General features: G+C 42.5%; 1 protein-coding gene across 1 annotated transcript in view; it reads right to left on the bottom strand.

Annotated features, from left to right (window-relative positions):
* Nucleotides 1-231: 231 nt before the first annotated feature.
* HNF4A (hepatocyte nuclear factor 4 alpha) overlaps nucleotides 232-19805 on the bottom strand; it is a 42897-nt gene continuing 23323 nt past the window's right edge. The window contains exons 4-10 of the mRNA XM_075347751.1: nucleotides 13786-13892; nucleotides 10961-11116; nucleotides 10157-10244; nucleotides 3779-3931; nucleotides 3345-3581; nucleotides 2209-2334; nucleotides 232-2110 (exon numbers count right to left, since the gene is read on the bottom strand). Of these exons, the coding sequence (XP_075203866.1) occupies nucleotides 1968-2110; nucleotides 2209-2334; nucleotides 3345-3581; nucleotides 3779-3931; nucleotides 10157-10244; nucleotides 10961-11116; nucleotides 13786-13892 (1010 nt within the window). The 3' untranslated portion in view covers nucleotides 232-1967. The remainder of the gene's footprint in view (nucleotides 2111-2208; nucleotides 2335-3344; nucleotides 3582-3778; nucleotides 3932-10156; nucleotides 10245-10960; nucleotides 11117-13785; nucleotides 13893-19805) is intronic.

Here is a 19805-nt window from a genome sequence, read left to right as displayed (position 1 = left end):
TGTGTCAATGACTGCCTTCTGGATATATGTCAAGTCAGCAGTCTTCCCCATGATTGTGTAGCCTACTGAACCAGACTAAGGGACCATTTTAAACGCTTAGGAAACCTTTGCAGGTGTTTTGTGGTAATTACTCTAATTTTCTGAGATAATGAATTTTGGGTTCTCATTGGCTGTAAGCCATAATTATTAACATTAACAGAAATAAACACTTGAAATAGATCACGCTATTTGTAATGACTCTATATTCCTTTTTGTATTGAATTACTGAAATAAATAAACTTTTTGATGATGTTCTAATTTATTGAGATGCACCTACAGTATATATTATACTCTAGGTTGAGCCGGATTAGAAAAAAAAAGGCCTGCGTTTTTTCATTTTCATAAATGGCACCACTCTTGTCCCAGGGGTTGTGTCTGGTCTGGCATCCTCACCCTCATTTATAATAGGGAAAAACTGCAGTACCGAACACAGCCCATGGGCAGGAGTGACACTGTTTTTGGAAAAAAAAAGACCCCTTTTTTTCAAATCTCAGTCAACTCCTCTAGTTGTTGGTTCTACAGTGGGCATAAACCATAAAGGTATGTAAAAGCCAAAAGAATAAAGACACCTATATGGATGGGTTAATGTTTACTTAAATGCATGCATTTTGGGCTAAGAATAATGTTTTGTTTCTCTGTTATTTAATGTAGAATGAGTTACTTGAGAATTCATCAGTGAACTAATTCTGATGGGAAGTTTTGTACCTCTTTTATATTTATTTTTCTGAGCCCAACTTAGCCCATTTATGACCACATCAAAGTACAGCACTTTGATATTGTTTATAAATATAAATCAACACAGAAGAGTTAAAAGTAAAGAAATATGAAAGAATTACAAACTCCATCAGAAAACGCTCACTAATAGATTCTCTGTTAAGTCATTCTGCAGTCAGCAATGTGCAAGGAAACAATGAGCCTGTACAAGCCAAACAGTGCGACATTTTGAAATAAAGGAGGGGACCCAGCACCACCAAAAATCAGTTCCCTGTGCTGCTGCCGGTTGGAACTACTCAGTTGCGGAGCTGCACAGCACAGATCTGTCAACAGAATAGTGGTCGCAGCTGACTACTGCACATCTGACACCTATTCATTTGAACAGGGAGCAGATATGCAGTACCCAGCTGTGGCCACTATACAGTTAAAGGAGCTGTACTGTAGTAGTTCCGGCCACGGCACCTAAAACAGCTGATTGTCAGGGGTGCCGGGTGTCGCATCCCCACCGATCAAACATTGATGATCTATCCTAAGGATATCCTCTTGGACAACCCCTTTAAACCGATTGAAAAAAAAAAGTTTTAGCCCAAAATACAAAAAGTTTGTTTAAAAGAACTGAGAGTCCTCAGTAGTTGATACCTTTTAATGGCTAACTGAAAAGATGGTAATAATAGCAAGCTTTCGAGACTGCTCAGGTCTCTTCATCAGGCATGGTATAACACAAAATCTGTATCAAAATGGAGCCCAAAATACATGCATTTATATAAAAAAAATTGTCCCCAAATGTGACCATACCCTTTAAACAATCTAATATAGGTTGTCCGAAGAGGACATTGTTGCCCCATAGACATCACTTAAGTTTAGCCATAAAATGGCCACCTTCACAGCATGTAAGCAATATAGACATACAGTTATAGCAAAAAAAAAAAAATCACTAAGTACACCAAACAAATACAACATACTGCATCTATAGTATTGAATACGTCCATGTATAAAAGGTTTCAGAAACTAAAGTAAAAAAAAAGAAAATCCAAAAACAGAAAACTATACAAAAATATCACTTTCTAAAGGCAGACAGAAGGAGCCGTGCTGCAGCCATGATTGCTGGTCTCTCGTTTTGGCCAGGCAGTGTACAGGGCAGTCTTTTTGGCTTCCAGTCTATAAGTCTATATTTTTTTATTTATTTTTTCTCTATTCCTATTTCTTGCAGGAAGTTACATGGCCTCCTGTTTAGTGATGGTAGGTTGTGGAATGGAAGTCGGCTGTTTGGATACGGCAGTGATCGCACCATGCACAATTTTATACTGTTCCGCCGCCGAGCCTGCGGGTGGGGATGGTTGAGGTGTTTCTGGGGTTGCTATTAAAAAAAATAAAAAAAAATGAATATAACAAAACGTGGCTGCAATAGTAGAAAAAATACAGTCCTAGAAATGACATTGACTCTCAGATACTCACACATCTGTCCGTTGTGGAGTTGGGCAGGTATACTGTTGTTGGCCACTATGACGTTTGTCGCTAGATGCTCCTGAACAAGATGGGGGTGAAGCGAGTGATGTGAGTGGGTGGCTTCATTTGCTGAACCTGCGTGTACCAAAATGAACGTCTGATAACACACATACATTACCGCTAGTTCTTGCTAGAGTGATGATGATGTTTAGAAGTATACAGTCAAAAATATTTCACGTGGGTTGCATGGTCGGCAACAGCACCGCTAGGCTATTTTTGCCAACTTTCTTCAGGTGGCCTCCATGAAAGCTATTACTGGCACAGGCCATGCTCCTTTGCGTGTCACTCCTCTCTACGCCGTAACCCACCCACCACATTCAATCTTCGCCACTAAATTCATATGGTCCTGTCTCAATACAATGCTAAGTCACAAAAAAACTTTTGGAAATGCTTATTTCTGGAAGGTTTCGGTGAGACAAGGGAGATTTGCCAACTCTTTCTTTAATCTAGAAGGTCTCCTCAATGTCATGGGAAAGTTAGCAAGTATACACTAGTCAAATGTATATATGTATCAGGGCCTATTGGTCTTGTGGGAGTGAAGGACCTACTAAAACTTTGGGTAAGAATGTTCTATGCTTGGGTAGATATGGGACCCATTGTGACTTTCTTGCTCAAGGGTCTATCTAGCCCTGGCTTGGAGACAAACAACATGGCCACCATGAAAGTTCATATATAATTCCAGCTAAGGGCTTAGTTATATGGAGAAAATCGATACTGCTATGGGAAAAGGCATTTTGCAATAATAGGAGGATAACCTAGCGTCACAGGTTTGCAGTCTTCTATATTAAATTAAAAATTAGTGATATACATAGCCATTGTCGGCCGTATATAGCATTTTACGCGCTTCGGATGTCACAGCATCCTTAGCCGTGATAGTCATGGCAGAGGAAACTCTGCGCTCCAGATTGCAGCCTAACTGGATTATTGTGGTGAGCTGGATTCCTCTTGCATAAATTTTGCAATAATACTGCCCAAAATATCTGTCAACGCCTAAACATGTAACAACAACCACATTGGTTGTCATCCTGCTTTCCCAAAGACAGTAAATACACTTTTTGATCTGCCCCTCTTGCTAACACACTGACCTCCTAATAGCATTTCCTGCAGCAAGTTATCAATCTTGGCCATTCCAAAAAGTTTGACGAACTGGATCTGCTCAATCATCTGCCATGTTATGCTCTGCAAAGTCGGAAGCAAGAGAAGCAGCTCTCCGAATCTCCCCCGGGAGTCATACTGCCGGTCGTTGATGTAATCTTCCAGGCTCACCTGGACCTGATACCTCATCCTCTTGATTTTTGTGGGGTCACTTAATCCTTTGGCATCTGGAAACATAAAAGAGAAGCACATTATGTTATATATCAGTTCTGTATGTTGAACACAGATTTATGAAAAGGCCATACAGGCCTAAGGGGACAAAGGTATAAGTCAGAGCTCCATTTTTCCTATATAGGGCTCCAAATTCTCTGCATTTTCCCTATATTTTTGTTTTTCAAGCTCAAGCCAGGATGATTAAACTTACCAGGGTCAAAGAAAACAATTGCTTTAAGGCAGGCATATTCATTATCGTCAATCTGTAGGTCCTGGAACGGAAGAACTAACTCATCAAGGATTCTGACCGCCACTCGACCCACTTCAAGCTCGGAGCAGTTTCTTGGCACCACACGGTCATTTCCTGGCACATAGTAAAGAAAATTTATGATTCAGCCCTGACAATGTAAATAGAAGGATCAGAGGATAACGTTTCGGTCAATTTTCACATAAGCTATTGGGAAAAGAAACTGCAGGGAAATGAGTCTTCTTGTGGCTGTTCTTCTGGAGATATGAGATGAATCCACAGAATGACATAGGTAAAAGGTGAGATCAACTGTAGGGATATGAAGTTGCTAAGACCACCATACATTAGACCATCGTTCAGCTGACAGCTATCTCTCCTGACTGTCAACAACATAATGCTGTAGGAAGGCAAAACATTCACATGTTTGAAGGGGCCAGGAACTCACATACACTGTGTGCAGAATTATTAGGCAAATGAGTATTTTGATCACATGATAATTTTTATACATGTTGTCCTACTCCAAGCTGTATAGGCTTGAGAGCCAACTACCAATTAGCCCTAGAACGCGCAAGGAATTCAATCTACCATAGAAAACAAATGACCTAGCAGGCCTGCGAGGCCCCAGGTATGCGTTCTAGGGTTAAGTAAATCAGGTGATGTGCATCTCTGTAATGAGGAGGGGAGTGGTGTATTGACATTAACACCCTATATAAGGTGTGCTTCATTATTAGGCAACTTCCTTTCCTTTGGAAAAATGGGTCAGAAGAGAGATTTGACGAGCTCTGAAAAGTCCAAAATTGTGAGATGTCTTGAAGAGGGATGCAGCAGTCTTGAAATTGCCAAACTTTTGAAGCGTGATCACCGAACAATCAAGTGTTTCATATCAAATAGCCAACAGGGTCGCAAGACGTGTGCTGGGCAAAAAAGGCGCAAAATAACTGCCCATGAATTGAGGAAAATCAAGCGTGAAGCTGCCAAGATGCCATTTGCCACCAGTTTGGCCATCATTCAGAGCTGCAGTATCAAAAAGCACAAGGTGTGCCATACTCAGGGACATGGCCAAGGTAAGGAAGGCTGAAAAATGACCACCTTTGAACAAGAAACATAAGATAAAACGTCAAGCCTGGGCCAAGAAATATCTTAAGACTGATTTTTCAAAGGTTTTATGGACTGATGAAATGAGAGTGACTCTTGATGGGCCAGAGGCTGGATCAGTAAAGGACAGAGAGCTCCACTTTGACTCAGACGCCGGCAAGGTGGAGGTATGGGCTGGTATCATCAAAGATGAACTTGTGGGACCTTATCAGGTTGAGGATGGAGTGAAGCTCAACTCCCAGACCTACTGCAAGTTTCTGGAAGACAACTTTTTCACGCAGTGGTACAGGAAGAAGTTGGTATAGTTCAAGAAAAACATGATTTTCATGCAGGACAATGCTCCATCACATGCATCCAACTACTCCACAGCATGGCTGGCCAGTAAAGGTCTAAAAGATGAAAAAATAATGACATGGCCCCCTTGTTCACCTGATCTGAACCCCATAGAGAACCTGTGGTCCCTCATAAAATTTGAGATCTACAGGGAGGGAAACAGTACACCTCTCAGAACAGTGTCTGGGAGGCTGTGGTGGCTCCGGCACACAATGTTGATCGTAAACAAATCAAGCAACTGACGGAATCTATGGATGGTAGGCTATTGAGTGTCATCATAAAGAAAGGTGGCTATATTGGTCACTAATTTTTTGGGGTTTTGTTTATGCATGTCAGAAATGTTTCTTTCTAAATTTTGTGCAGTTATATTGGTTTACCTGGTGAAAATAAACAAGTGAGATGGGAATATATTTGTGTTTTATTAAGTTGCCTAATGATTCTGCACAGTAATAGTTACCTGCACAAACAGATATCCTCCTAAGATAGCCAAATCTAAAAAACCTCACTCCAGCTTCCAAAAATATTAAGCTTTGATATTCATGAGTCTTTTGGGCTGATTGAGAACATAGTTGTTGATCAATAATAAAAAAAATCCACAAAAATACAACTTGCCTAATAATTCTGCACACAGTGTAATTGGTCAGCTCTAATGGCATAAGTTGAAGGTTATTGGCCACAATGCGAGAGCCTCCATATATCACAAGTCTTTACTAGTATTGTTTTTTTCATATGAGCCAAGGAGACCTTTTGGGCCTCCTTATGCTCCAGGGCTCTGGTGTTACTGCAATCCATCCACCCACTACATTTAATCCCCTGGTTAGCAGTCGTCAAGAAGCCTACATCTGCTGGTCAAAATGGACCATTAGTGACTTTATTGACTTTTCTCCTACCCACATCAGTTTATAGGTGAGGGGAAGAGGGATCATTGAAGTCCAAGCTACAAAGAACATCTATAGTTCTGGTGGGTCTTTGAATGATTAAAAAAGTTTTTAAATTACATAGATATATGGTCACCTTTATAAAATCCTTTGTCCCCCAGATGACAAATTTGTCAATATACTCTGCTCCATTCAGGCTGGAAGTGTGGAGTTCCATTGTTGGAGTTCCAGAGCTCCTTTTTTGGGATTGCTCAGGGGCCCCGTGGACAGACCCTCAACGATCAGCAAGTTATGGATAGGAGACAACCAATTTTGGGGGGGGAATAACCCCGTAAGGGGGAAGAGGTATTGATAGAGTTAGGATGCACCATTAAGAAATAAAATGCTACTTTTTACATAAAGCCGCCTTTATTTCATCAAATCTGTGTAATCTCAGGCCCTTGTTTTCACGGCCTCATGTAGATTTCTTTATGAGTCTGGCCTATTTGATGGTGAGTGGGTTGCTTATCAGTGCAGGGTCACTAATGTTTAACACATAATGATACCATGTATTATCTGGGGGTGTTGCAGCTTTTGCTATCTTAATGACATGCCATAAATGTGATGTCAAGAGCTTGGTATTTATCACAACCAGTCACCTGGAGACAGAAGTGGCCAGGTGGATGTAAGGGGGTATTATTCAAATACATGACACCAGGAGGCAGTGGCTTAACTAGAGTCTGATGGACCCCGATGCAGAGTTTGAGCCTGTATCTTCCCCCGTATGTTCGTCAGATGTGTGGGCCATTATAGTACTCTAAATCCTATAAAGACATAAAAGTTGCCCCCTTCATCGTGTAGTAATGTCCCCCATCCTGTACTAATGTTCTCCATTCTGGTATACAGTCATGGACAAAAGTTTTGAGAATGACACCAAAATTATATTTTCACATGATCTGTTGCCCTCTGGTTTTTAATGGTGTTTGTCTGATGTTTACATCACATACAGAAATATAATTGCAATCATATTATGAGTATCAAAAGGTTATATTGACAGTTAGAATGTTAGCAAGTCAATATTTGCAATGTTGACCCTTCTTCCTCAGGACTTCTGCAATTCTCCCTGGCATGCTCTCAATCAACTTCTGGACCAAATCCTGACTGATAGCTGTCCATTCTTGCATAAGCAATGCTTGCATTTTGCCAGAATTTGTTGATTTTTGTTTGTCCACCCGTCTCTTGATGATTTCCCACAAGTTCTCAATGGGATTAAGATCTGGGGAGTTTCCAGGCCATGGACCCAAAATCTCTATGTTTTGTTCCATGAGCTATTTAGTGATCACCTTTGCTTTATGGCAAGGTGCTCCATCATGCTGGAAAAGGCATTGTTGGGCGCCAAACTGCTCTTGGACAGTTGGGAGAAGTTGCTCTTGGAGGACATTCTGGTACCATTCATTATTCATGGCTGTGTTTTTAGGCAAGACTGTGAGTGAGCCGATTCCCTTGGGTGAGAAGCAACCCCACACATGAATCGTTTCAGGATGCTTAACAGTTGGCATGAGACAAGACTGGTGGTAGCGCTCACCTCTTCATCTCCTACTAAGCTGTTTTCCAGATGTCCCAAACAATCGAAAAGGGAATTCATCTGAGAAAATGACTTTACTCCAGTCCTCAGCAGTCCACTCCCTGTACCTTTTGCAGAATATCAGTCGGTCCCTGATGTTTTTTATGGAGAGAAGTGGCTTCTTTGCTGCCCTCCTTGAAACCAGGCCTTGCTCAAAGAGTCTCCGCCTCACAGTGCGTGCAGAAGCACTCACACCAGCCTGCTGCCATTGCTGAGCTAGCTCGGCACTGCTGGTAGTCCGATCCCGCAGCTGAAACAGTTTTAAGATACGGTCCTGGCGTTTGCTGGTCCTTCTTGGGCGCCCAGGAGCCTTTTTGGCAACAACGGAAGCTCTCTCCTTGAAGTTTTTGATGATGCGATAGATTGTTGACTGAGGTGCAATCTTTGTAGCTGCGATACTCTTCCCTGTTAGGCCATTTTTGTGCAGAGCAATGATGGCTGCACGTGTTTCTTTAGAGATAACCATGGTTAACTGAAGAGAAACAATGATACCAAGCACCAGCCTCCTTTTAAAGTGTCCAGTGGTGTCATTCTTACTTAATCATGACTGATTGATCGCCAGCCCTGTCCTCATCAACACCCACACCTGTGTTAATGGAACAATCACTAAAACAATGTTAGCTGCTCCTTTTAAGGCAGGAATGCAATGATGTTGAAATGTATTTTGGGGGTTAAAGTTCATTTTCTTAGCCAATATTGACTTTGCAAGTAATTGCTGTTAAGCTGATCACTCTTTATGACATTCTGGAGTATATGCAAATTGCCATTAGAAAAACTTAAGCAGTAGACTTTGTAAAAATTAATATTTGTAGCATTCTCGAAGCTTTTGGCAATGACTGTATATCTACATCATGGCCCCATCCTGGTATATGTCCACATCATGGCCCCATCCTGGTGTATAACCCATCATGGCTATATCCTAGTATATATGGTCCCATCCTGGTATATATGTCTACTATCATGGCCCCATCCTGGTATATATAGCACCATCATGACCCCATCATAGTATATTTCCCCATCATAGCCCCATCCTGGTGTATAACCCCCATCATGCTTATATCCTGGCATATGTCCCCATCCTGGTATCTGTCCCCATCATGGCCCCATCCTGGTGTATGACCCCGATCATGGATATAGCCTGGTATATATGGCCCCATCCTGGTATATATGGCCTCATCATGGCCCCATTCTGGTATATATGGCCCTATTCTGGTACATATGACCCCATCCTGGTATATATGGCCCCATCCTAGTATATATAGCCCCATCCTGATATATATGGGCCCATCCTGGTATATAATCCCCCATCATGGCCCCATCCTGGTATATGTCCCAATCATGTCCCCATCCTGATATACAGCCCCGTCGTGATATAAAGCCCCCATCCTGGTATATAGCCTTCCATCCTGGTATACAGCCCTCCATCCTCGTATATAGCACCCCATCCTGGTATATAGGTCCCATCTTGGTATACAGCCTCCCCATCCTGTTGTATAGCCTCCCTATCCTGGCGTATAGCTCACTCATTCTGGTATATATCCCCACATCCTGGTATATAGCCCCCTCATCCTGGTATATATCCCCCTCATCCTGGTATATAACCCCTCATTCTGGTATATAGCCCTCTTATTCTGGTATATATCCCCTTCATCTGGTATATAGCCCTCCATCCTGGTATATAGCCCCCATCATGCGATATAGCCCCTTCATCCTGGTATATAGCCCCCAACATGCTATATATCTCCCTCATCCTGGTATATAGCCTTCCATACTGGTGTATAGACCTCATCATGCTATATAGCCCCTATTATCCTTGTATATAGTCGCACCCCCACACACAGTAAAAAAATAATAATAAACGATTGTACTCTCCTACCCTGTGCTCCCCCCAGCGTCCTCCTGCGACTCTGGAATGCCGGCAACTGACCAGCGTGTAAGTGGCACAGCACATGATGTCACTGTCAAGCACGACCAATTACAGCACTGGCAGCTGTCATATTCTCTGCTCCCCATGCCCAGAATTGTGTCCGGGGAGAACAATGAATATTCATGGTCTTAATTGGCGGCTGGCACATCGCAGTGCAGGGACCCAATGGATGTCTGCGCTGCGATGTATTTCATCTGGATGCGTGCCCTCGGACACACATCTATCTGAATCAGGGGCTGGGGTTGGTCACAGTTGCGATCTTTGCAACCGCGGTAGTTACTCCCCTGCCAGGAGGCCCCACTTTCTGAAATCACATCTATGTATACTTGAGGGGTAGGTGAAGTGTGTTAGGCTCATTGGTCATTGGCTATAAAAGATCTCAGGATGCATGCCACACACCCTTACAACAGTTAGTTGATTTGATGCTTATAAAATGTTATAAAAAGCATCAAGAGGCAGGTGACCCACCACAATATACTGTATACTACTGTGTGATTGTGACTTACCTAGAAGTAAAATATCCTTATACATCATTGACCTCTTTGCTGCTCCCAGAAGTAAGTGCTCGCCTGCATGTGCACGTAACAGCGCCACCTAAAAACAAAAGGTTGTGAAGTAAGAAATCATGCTCAGACTGACTGATGTACAGTAGAGGACAGGAACTACCATTAAGTCAATCAGTCTGGCATCATATAGTTGGAGGGTCGTTCCACCTGTGAACTATATAAAGCATTTTTTATCCAATTCCTTGCCAAACCCTGTGCGAAGTGTTTCCATCCTAACCAGTATTTAATAAAGCTTGGCCATCAACAGAAGAAGTTAAAAAATGAATCGGATGAGCTGGATCTCTCACTCTGTTAACCATTATAATTGTCTACGAGTTAAACATCAAAGATTTTTGAGGACAAAGAGGTTAACGAATGGAAGGGTCAAGGGATGGATGGACCCTGTGAAGGACAGGACTGAATAATTAGTGTCAGCCTACAGTGTGATTATCATTAGGATAATCTATGGCAGGAAGGTTCCTATCAGACACAAAATGACCAGGGATGATCATGTTATAAAAAAAATTAAAAAGAAATATATGAAACATTTGGACTAAAGTTTGAGAACCGTGGAACTACTGGCAAGCTCTGCGATGTTTGTGATGAACCTGACTGTCATCAAGGAAAAGGATCTAATCTTGGGCAGATCTGTGCTCTGTCCACATGCCCAGATAGAGGCCAGTATGATCGTATATATCTCTTATTCCTGAACAATATATCCAACGGCCAGAAATCAGCAATTAGCTGATGATTATGTGAACCCACCTGGTCGTCTAGTGGAAGCTCACAGAATGCTGGGATGTATTTGGCCCATTCAACAAGAACCAGAAGCTGTTGTTTCATAGAATCGCAGACGTCTGTGATACTGGCGATCTTCTTCCCCCTGATATCTGTATTTAACATGGCGACCGATGATGTTATCTGTAATGAAAGGACAGTTGCTATGTCTTATTGTGTGGCAATATCTATCTATCTATCTATCTCTTTCTATCTTAAGCTGGTGTCACACACAGCGACAACAACGTCGCTGCTACGTCACCATTTTCTGTGACGTTGCAGCGACGTCCCGTCGCTGTCGCTGTGTGTGACATCCAGCAACGACCTGGCCCCTGCTGTGAGGTCGCCGGTCGTTGCTGAATGTCCAGCTTCATTTTTTGGTCGTCACTCTCCCGCTGTGACACACACATCGCTGTGTGTGACAGCGAGAGAGCGACGAAATGAAGCAAGCAGGGAGCAGGAGCCGGCGTCTGGCAGCTGCGGTAAGCTGTAACCAGCGTAAACATCGGGTAACCAAGGGAAGACCTTTCCCTGGTTACCCGATATTTACCTTCGTTACCAGCCTCCGCCCTTGCTGCCAGCGCCGGCTCCTGCTCTGTGCACATGTGGCTGCAGTACACATCGGGTAATTAACCCTATGTGTACTGTAGCAAGGAGAGCAAGGAGCCAGCGCTAAGCAGTGTGCGCGGCTCCCTGCTCTCTGCACTGTGACATGTAGCTGCAGTACACATCGGGTTAATTAAACCGATGTGTACTGTACCTAGGAGAGCAAGGAGCCAGCGTTATGATCGCTGCTTCTGCTGTGTTTGACAGCTAAGCAGCGATCATAACAGCGACTTACAAGGTCGCTGTTACGTCACAGAAAATGGTGACGTAACAGCGACGTCGTTGTCGCTTAGTGTGAACCCATCTTTAGTACCTGTATTTCTAATATTTACCTATTTAGCACGTCTACCTATTTATATATCTGTCTTTATGGACATGTTAGTATTACTAAAATTCTTCTTGCACTACCCAATTGGCTACTTGTTTGCCTATCAGTGGTTATTTAAAGAGAACCAACCACCAGGATTTTGTGATGTGAACTAAAGGCAGTGCCATACAGGCACTAAGCTGCTGAATCTAGGCATACCTGTTGTAGAAAGATCAGATGCTTGGTTGATGAAATATCTTTAATCAAAGTTGCAGAAATCTCAGAATCCTGGTGGTTGGTTCTCTTTAATAGGCTATTTGTAAAGGCAGGCTCAACTCCAGCTGCACATCAAACAATGACTTAATGTGCTAATTTACGATATTATAAAGTCCAGAATCACAACCAGTAAAGAACTGTATATATTAAATACAGGACCAGCTCTGATCTCCCCATTCTCACTGGTTTATGCTATGCAATCAGTGCGCTTAATGACACAGTCTTAAATAAACAGCCTGGAAAAACAACCATTTCTAATCAATAAGCCATGACCCACAAAATGAGGTCTGATGCAGAGGTGGCCAGGTCACTCATTTACTTATCTAAAATCGTGACATTTCCTGTACACAGAAAGAAAATTGTCTCTATAGAATAAATGACATTATAATGACTTGAGGCCTGCTACCTATTGTTAGTAAAAAGTGTACTCCAATAATAAGCTGCACCCCCAGGAAGCAAGTGCAAGATTACCCTGCAGCTCCCCCGCAGGGGAAATGAGGCATTACACCGTCCTCTCAAACTGGCGGCCTGTATCAAGGAAAGACAGAGACGCTTTTTGTTTTTCATTCTCCACTTTGCTAATAAAAATCCTGAAGGGGAACTTTTCCATTAAGGCAAAAATTTCTTACAATGGGTTTTCCAAACCAGATGAACGATGATCGACCTGCAACATTGACTCTCAGGGCCCACTGCTCATTGACAAATTTACCTTGGCTTCTATATAATAATAACCTGGGTAGATTGAGAATTGAATGGTTAGATGCTACTTCAATCAGGTGTATTGTGCCTACTGCTCTTAAATTAGGATAGGGGGCCACTCCTGCAAAGCGGTCCCCCGGGAGATTCCCCTGTACCCCTGTCGTCTAGTCCAAGCCTAAGGGGTACTTTGCACACTATGACATCGCAGGTGCAATGTCGGTGGGGTCAAATCGAAAGTGACGCACATCCGGCATCGCTGTCGACATCGGAGTATGTGAATCCTTTTTACTACGATTAACGAGCGCAAAAGCGTCGAAATCGTATCATTGGTGTAGCGTCGGTAATTTCCATAATTTCGGAAGGACCAATGTTACGATGTTGTTCCTCGTTCCTGCGGCAGCACACATCGCTGTGTGTGAAGCCGCAGGAGCGAGGAACTTCTCCTTACCGGCGTCCCGGCTGCAATGAGGAAGGCAGAAGGTGGGCGGGATGTTTACGTCCCGCTCATCTCCACCCCCCTGCTTCTATTGGCCGCCTGCTGTGTGACGTCGCTGTGACGCCGCACGATTCGCCCCCTTAGGAATTAGGCGGTTCACCGGGCAGAGTGACGTCGCAGGGCAGGTAAGTGCATGTGAAGCTGCCGTAGTGATAATGTTCGCTATGGCAGCTATCACAACATATCGCAGCTGCGACGGGGGCGGGGACTATCGCACTCGGCATCGCTACCATCGGCTTGCGATGTTGTAGTGTGCAAAGTACCCCTTAGTCTACGTGTTCTATTTCATACAGGTGATATGAACCCTGAAATCCGACTTTATTATGATTTTCTCAAATGGTCAATCTTAGGTCTACAGCATCTGACAAACTCAAGCTGCCCCACAGAGATGACATTCAAGTCAGAATATCAGGGCATTCAGTGTCCTACCTGCTGTGATAAGACTTCTGCCTGGATTAGGACATTGATGGAGGGCAGGCTGCTGTCTTCATAGCTTGACCTCCGTGTACTTATCCGGTCTCGTTCATTTTGTACGGCTATAATGAAAACAGAAGGGTTAACGACGAGAGTGTGTCTGGTGTAATGGAAAATGATTCTTTGTCAGTGAAGAGATGTAGGATAATGGACTCAGTAAGGTGTGAAAGGGGTTAACGAAGCTTGACTGACATAATATGAGATCAAAGTCAATGGACATCTAATCCTGGGAGTTTAGGGATGAGACTGTCCTGGGAGCATGGTTCCCAATCCTGCAGAGAGGTTCTTCCTAGTTCTGTAGATAGTTATATACAGTGCTAGACTGGGGTGTTAAGGGCTCACTAATCACGTTAATTCTGGGGTCCCACTGTTCAGTTCCATGCAAATATTCCATTACCCTCATTCACAAATTTACCTACGCATCTATATAATAAACTGGGTAGTTTGAAAACTGGATTATGAGATGCTGCATCTGTCTGTACGGATCGAATCAAGTATATTGTGCCAACTAGCGCTAATGTGGGAAGGTGGGGATTATGTCTGCACAGGGGCCCACCAGAGGTCCGAGCTGGATACAAAGACAGAGTGATATTAGATAGATAAATAGATAGATAGATGGATAGATGGATGGATAGATAGATACCGTATTTTTCGGACCATAAGACACACTTTTTTTCCTCCAAATGTTGGGGGAAAGTTGGGGGTGCGTCTTATGGTCTGACTGTGGCTGCGGGGAATGAGGGTGCTGCGGTGGAGCGGGTCATCGGGGGCACGAGCAGGCTACTATAGCAGCCTGCCGTGACCACGTGTGCCCGCTCGTTACATATGCACGCCCATCCTCCCGCCCATTTCTCAGCGCAGAAGCCGGCGCTGACAGGTGGGCGGGAGGACGAGCGGGGACGCGCGCATAGTAAAGAGCCGGTCCACATGATCACCCCTGGCAATTACAGCCTGGAGTGATCATGTGCGGCTGTATTCACTGCCCCCCGCACATCATTATCAGCGCGGGGTGCAGTGAATCAGTACACTCACCCGTCCCCGTGTGTGGAGTCGTTCCCCCGCAGCACGCGATGTCTTCCTGTCTGTGCCGGTCAGCTGATCTGTGCTGATCAGCTGATCGGCACAGACAGGAAGACATCGCGTGCTGCAGGGGAACGGCTCCACACACGCAGGTCAGCGGCGCAGAGAGGAAGATGATCGGTGCTGGAGGGAGTGAGGAAAAGGTGAGTATAAACGTTTGTTTTTTTTTCTCTGTGCTATAGGATACAGGCCATATACCAGGATGGTATATGAGCACGATGGGGGCATATAGCAGGATGGAAGTATATGAGCAGGATGGATGGGGGTATATGAACAGGATGGGGTATATGAACAGGATGGGGGTATATGAACAGGATGGATGGGGGGTATATGAACAGGATGGAAGTATATGAACAGGATGGGGGTATATGAACAGGATGGGGGTATATGAACAGGATGGGGGTATATGAACAGGATGGGAGTATATGAGCAGGATGGATGGGGGGTATATGAACAGGATGGGGGTATATGAACAGGATGGGGTATATGAACAGGATGGGAGTATATGAGCAGGACGGATGGGGAGTATATGAACAGGATGGGGGGTATATGAACCGGATGGGGGGTATACGAACCGGATGGGGGGTATATGAACAGGATGGGGGTATATGAACAGGATGGGGGCTATATGAACAGGATGGATGGGGGCTATATGAACAGGATGGGGGTATATGAACAAGATGGGGGTATATGAACAGGATGGGGGTATATGAACAGGATGGGGGTATATGAACAGGATGGGGTATATGAATACGATGGGGGAATATGAGCAGGATGCTAGTATATAAGCAGGATGGGGGTTTATAGCAGGATCATATACAAGGCAGGAGGATCATTACCAGGATGGGGTACCTTAGTAGAGAATTTGGGGACATTACCCCCATAACAGTGTCAGCAGCAGATCCTCGCCCCATAACAGTGTGTCATGACCACATTTTTTTGCTTAAAGTTTTATTTTCCTATTTTCCTCCTCTAAAACCAGGGTGCATCTTATAGTCCGGTGCGTCTTATAGTCTGAAAAATACGGTAGATAGATACCGTGGATATGTGATAGATAATAGATAGATAATAGCTAGAAAGATATATAAATAAATAGATAGAGGGATAGAGAGAGATATAGATAATAGATAGATAGAAAGATAAATAGATAGAGGGATAGAGACATATAGATAGATAGATAGAGGGATAGATAGATAGATAGATAGATAGATAGATAAAGGGATACAGGGATAGATAGATAGATAGATAGATAGATAGATAGAGGGATAGATAGAGGGATAGATAGATAGATAGATGGATGGATAGATGGATACCGTAGATATGTGATAGATAATAGATAGATAATAGATAGATAGAAAGATAGATAAATAAATAAATAGATAGAGGGATAGAGAGAGATATAGATAGATAGATAGATAGAGGAATAGATAGATAGAATCATAGATAGATAGATAGATAGATGGATAGATACCGTAGATATGTGATAGATAATAGATAGATAATAGATCGAAAGATAGTTAAATAAATAAATAGATAGAGGGATAGAGAGAGATATAGATAGATAGATAGAGGAATAGATAGATAGATAGAGGAATAGATAGATAGATAGAAGGATAGATAGATAGATAGGATAGATAGATAGATAGATAGATACAGTTAGGTCCAGAAATATTTGGACAGTGACACAAGTTTTGTTATTTTAGCTGTTTACAAAAACATGTTCAGAAATACAATTATATATATAATATGGGCTGAAAGTGCACACTCCCAGCTGCAATATGAGAGTTTTCACATCCAAATCGGGGAAAGGGTTTAGGAATCATAGCTCTGTAATGCATAGCCTCCTCTTTTTAAAGGGAACAAAAGTAATTGGACAAGGGACTCTAAGGGCTGCAATTAACTCTGAAGGCGTCTCCCTCGTTAACCTGTAATCAATGAAGTAGTTAAAAGGTCTGGGGTTGATTACAGGTGTGTGGTTTTGCATTTGGAAGCTGTTGCTGTGACCAGACAACATGCGGTCTAAGGAACTCTCAATTGAGGTGAAGCAGAACATCCTGAGGCTGAAAAAAAATGAAAAAAAGGAAAAAATCCATCAGAGAGATAGCAGACATGCTTGGAATAGCAAAATCAACCGTCGGGTACATTCTGAGAAAAAAGGAATTGACTGGTGAGCTTGGGAACTCAAAAAGGCCTGGGCGTCCACGGATGACAACAGTGGTGGATGATCGCCGCATACTTTCTTTGGTGAAGAAGAACCCGTTCACAACATCAACTGAAGTCCAGAACACTCTCAGTGAAGTAGGTGTATCTGTCTCTAAGTCAACAGTAAAGAGAAGACTCCATGAAAGTAAATACAAAGGGTTCACATCTAGATGCAAACCATTCATCAATTCCAAAAATAGACAGGCCAGAGTTAAATTTGCTGAAAAACACCTCATGAAGCCAGCTCAGTTCTGGAAAAGTATTCTATGGACAGATGAGACAAAGATCAACCTGTACCAGAATGATGGGAAGAAAAAAGTTTGGAGAAGAAAGGGAACGGCACATGATCCAAGGCACACCACATCCTCTGTAAAACATGGTGGAGGCAACATGATGGCATGGGCATGCATGGCTTTCAATGGCACTCGGTCACTTGTGTTTATTGATGACATAACAGCAGACAAGAGTAGCCGGATGAATTCTGAAGTGTACAGGGATATACTTTCAGCCCAGATTCAGCCAAATGCCGCAAAGTTGATCGGACGGCGCTTCATAGTACAGATGGACAATGACCCCAAGCATACAGCCAAAGCTACCCAGGAGTTCATGAGTGCAAAAAAGTGGAACATTCTGCAATGGCCAAGTCAATCACCAGATCTTAACCCAATTGAGCATGCATTTCACTTGCTCAAATCCAGACTTAAGACGGAAAGACCCACAAACAAGCAAGACCTGAAGGCTGCGGCTGTAAAGGCCTGGCAAAGCATTAAGAAGGAGGAAACCCAGCGTTTGGTGATGTCCATGGGTTCCAGACTTAAGGCAGTGATTGCCTCCAAAGGATTCGCAACAAAATATTGAAAATAAAAATATTTTGTTTGGGTTTGGTTTATTTGTCCAATTACTTTTGACCTCCTAAATTGTGGAGTGTTTGTAAAGAAATGTGTACAATTCCTACAATTTCTATCAGATATTTTTATTCAAACCTTCAAATTAAACGTTACAATCTGCACTTGAATTCTGTTGTAGAGGTTTCATTTCAAATCCAATGTGGTGGCATGCAGAGCCCAACTCGCGAAAATTGTGTCACTGTCCAAATATTTCTGGACCTAACTGTAGATAGATAGATAGATAGATAGATAGATAGATAGATAGAGGGATAGATGGATAGATAGATAGATAATAGATAGAGGGATAGATAGATAATATATAGATACATGATAGATAATAGATAATAGATAGAAAGATAGATACATGATAGATAATAGATAATAGATAGATAGAAAGATAGAGGGACAGATAGATTCTGATGTGATAGATAGATAGATAATAGATAGATAGATAATACATAGATACATGATAGATAATAGATAGATTATAGATAGATAGATAGATAATATATAGATACATGATAGATAATAGATAGATAATAGATAGCTAGATAGATAGAAAGATAGAAAAATAGAGGGATAGATAGATATCTGATGTGATAGATAGATATACATGATAGATACCCCTTTTCACTTGTAAAGCGCCATGGAACAAATGGCGTTATAATAATAAATAATAATAATAGATATCTGATAGATTTCTATCAATTGGATGTAAAGAATGAATGACAGCAAACAAAGGTCTTAAGATATATTTCCTGCATTGATTCCGCATGATTTTAACAGTGTGTATTCCTTACACAATAATTAACCTTTCTTTGCACAAACTGTAAAACTCCTTAAAAAAATGTAAGAATACTTAAGTTAAAAGTGATAAATCTGATCAAAACCCATTGATAATTATTTTGGGGAACACGTGGGGGACGCCTGCTACCAGGCCTCCAGGGGTTATATTTGCAAGTAAACTAGCTGTTAATATTATGACAGTTTATTCAGGGTTAACTGAGGAAACATTCATTGTTTACCAAGTGATTTTAGCTCATAAAGCGATTATGTGGTGACATTAGCCAAACCAAGACTGGCACAGTGATTTTCCCATGATGCCTATTAACACTACACAATTACTGCGGCAGAGATAGGACATACATGATGTGATCCGTCTTCCATTCTCATAATATTAAGGTTCCAGATTGTATCCTCCATTGAAAAAAATGGAAACCTTGTGGGAGTTTTCATTACAAGCTCCCAGTCATTGGTTAAATGGGACCCACCCTCACCCAAATATTTGCTCAGCGTTCACTGGTCATGGCATAAATGTTAAAACCATTGAACATTAACAGAAGTAGAAATATAGATAAATATGAGATGTGATGAGCGGAGAAAGAATTCCAGAGATACTGCATCAAGGGGTAAATCCAAAATACTGCATTGTCTTGTAACTCCATTACGCAGTGTCCTGTAACTCCAAGTGTCAGTGTGTCATTGTCCTGTGAGCCCTAATTAAAACTGCCATTCTTCTGTACCCCACGTGTCAGTGTGTCATTGTCCTATCACTTCAGGTGTCTGTGTGTTTTTGTCGTATACCCCAAATGTCAGTGTGTCATTGTCCTGTAACCCGCAGTTACCAGGGATATTCTCCAGTACCCCACGTGTTAGTGTGTCATTGTCCTGTGACTCCCAATTACCAGGGTTATTCTCCAGTACCCGAGATGTCAATGTGCCATTGTCTTGTGACTCCCAATTACCAGGGTTATTCTCCAGTACCCGAGATGTCAATGTGCCATTGTCCTGTGACTCCAAATTACC

Source organism: Anomaloglossus baeobatrachus, chromosome 5 (assembly GCF_048569485.1).
Source record: "Anomaloglossus baeobatrachus isolate aAnoBae1 chromosome 5, aAnoBae1.hap1, whole genome shotgun sequence".
Classification (NCBI taxonomy): Eukaryota; Metazoa; Chordata; class Amphibia; order Anura; family Aromobatidae; genus Anomaloglossus; species Anomaloglossus baeobatrachus.
The sequence above is the reverse complement of the archived record's forward strand: the minus strand, read 5'-3'. Positions and strand labels throughout refer to the sequence as shown.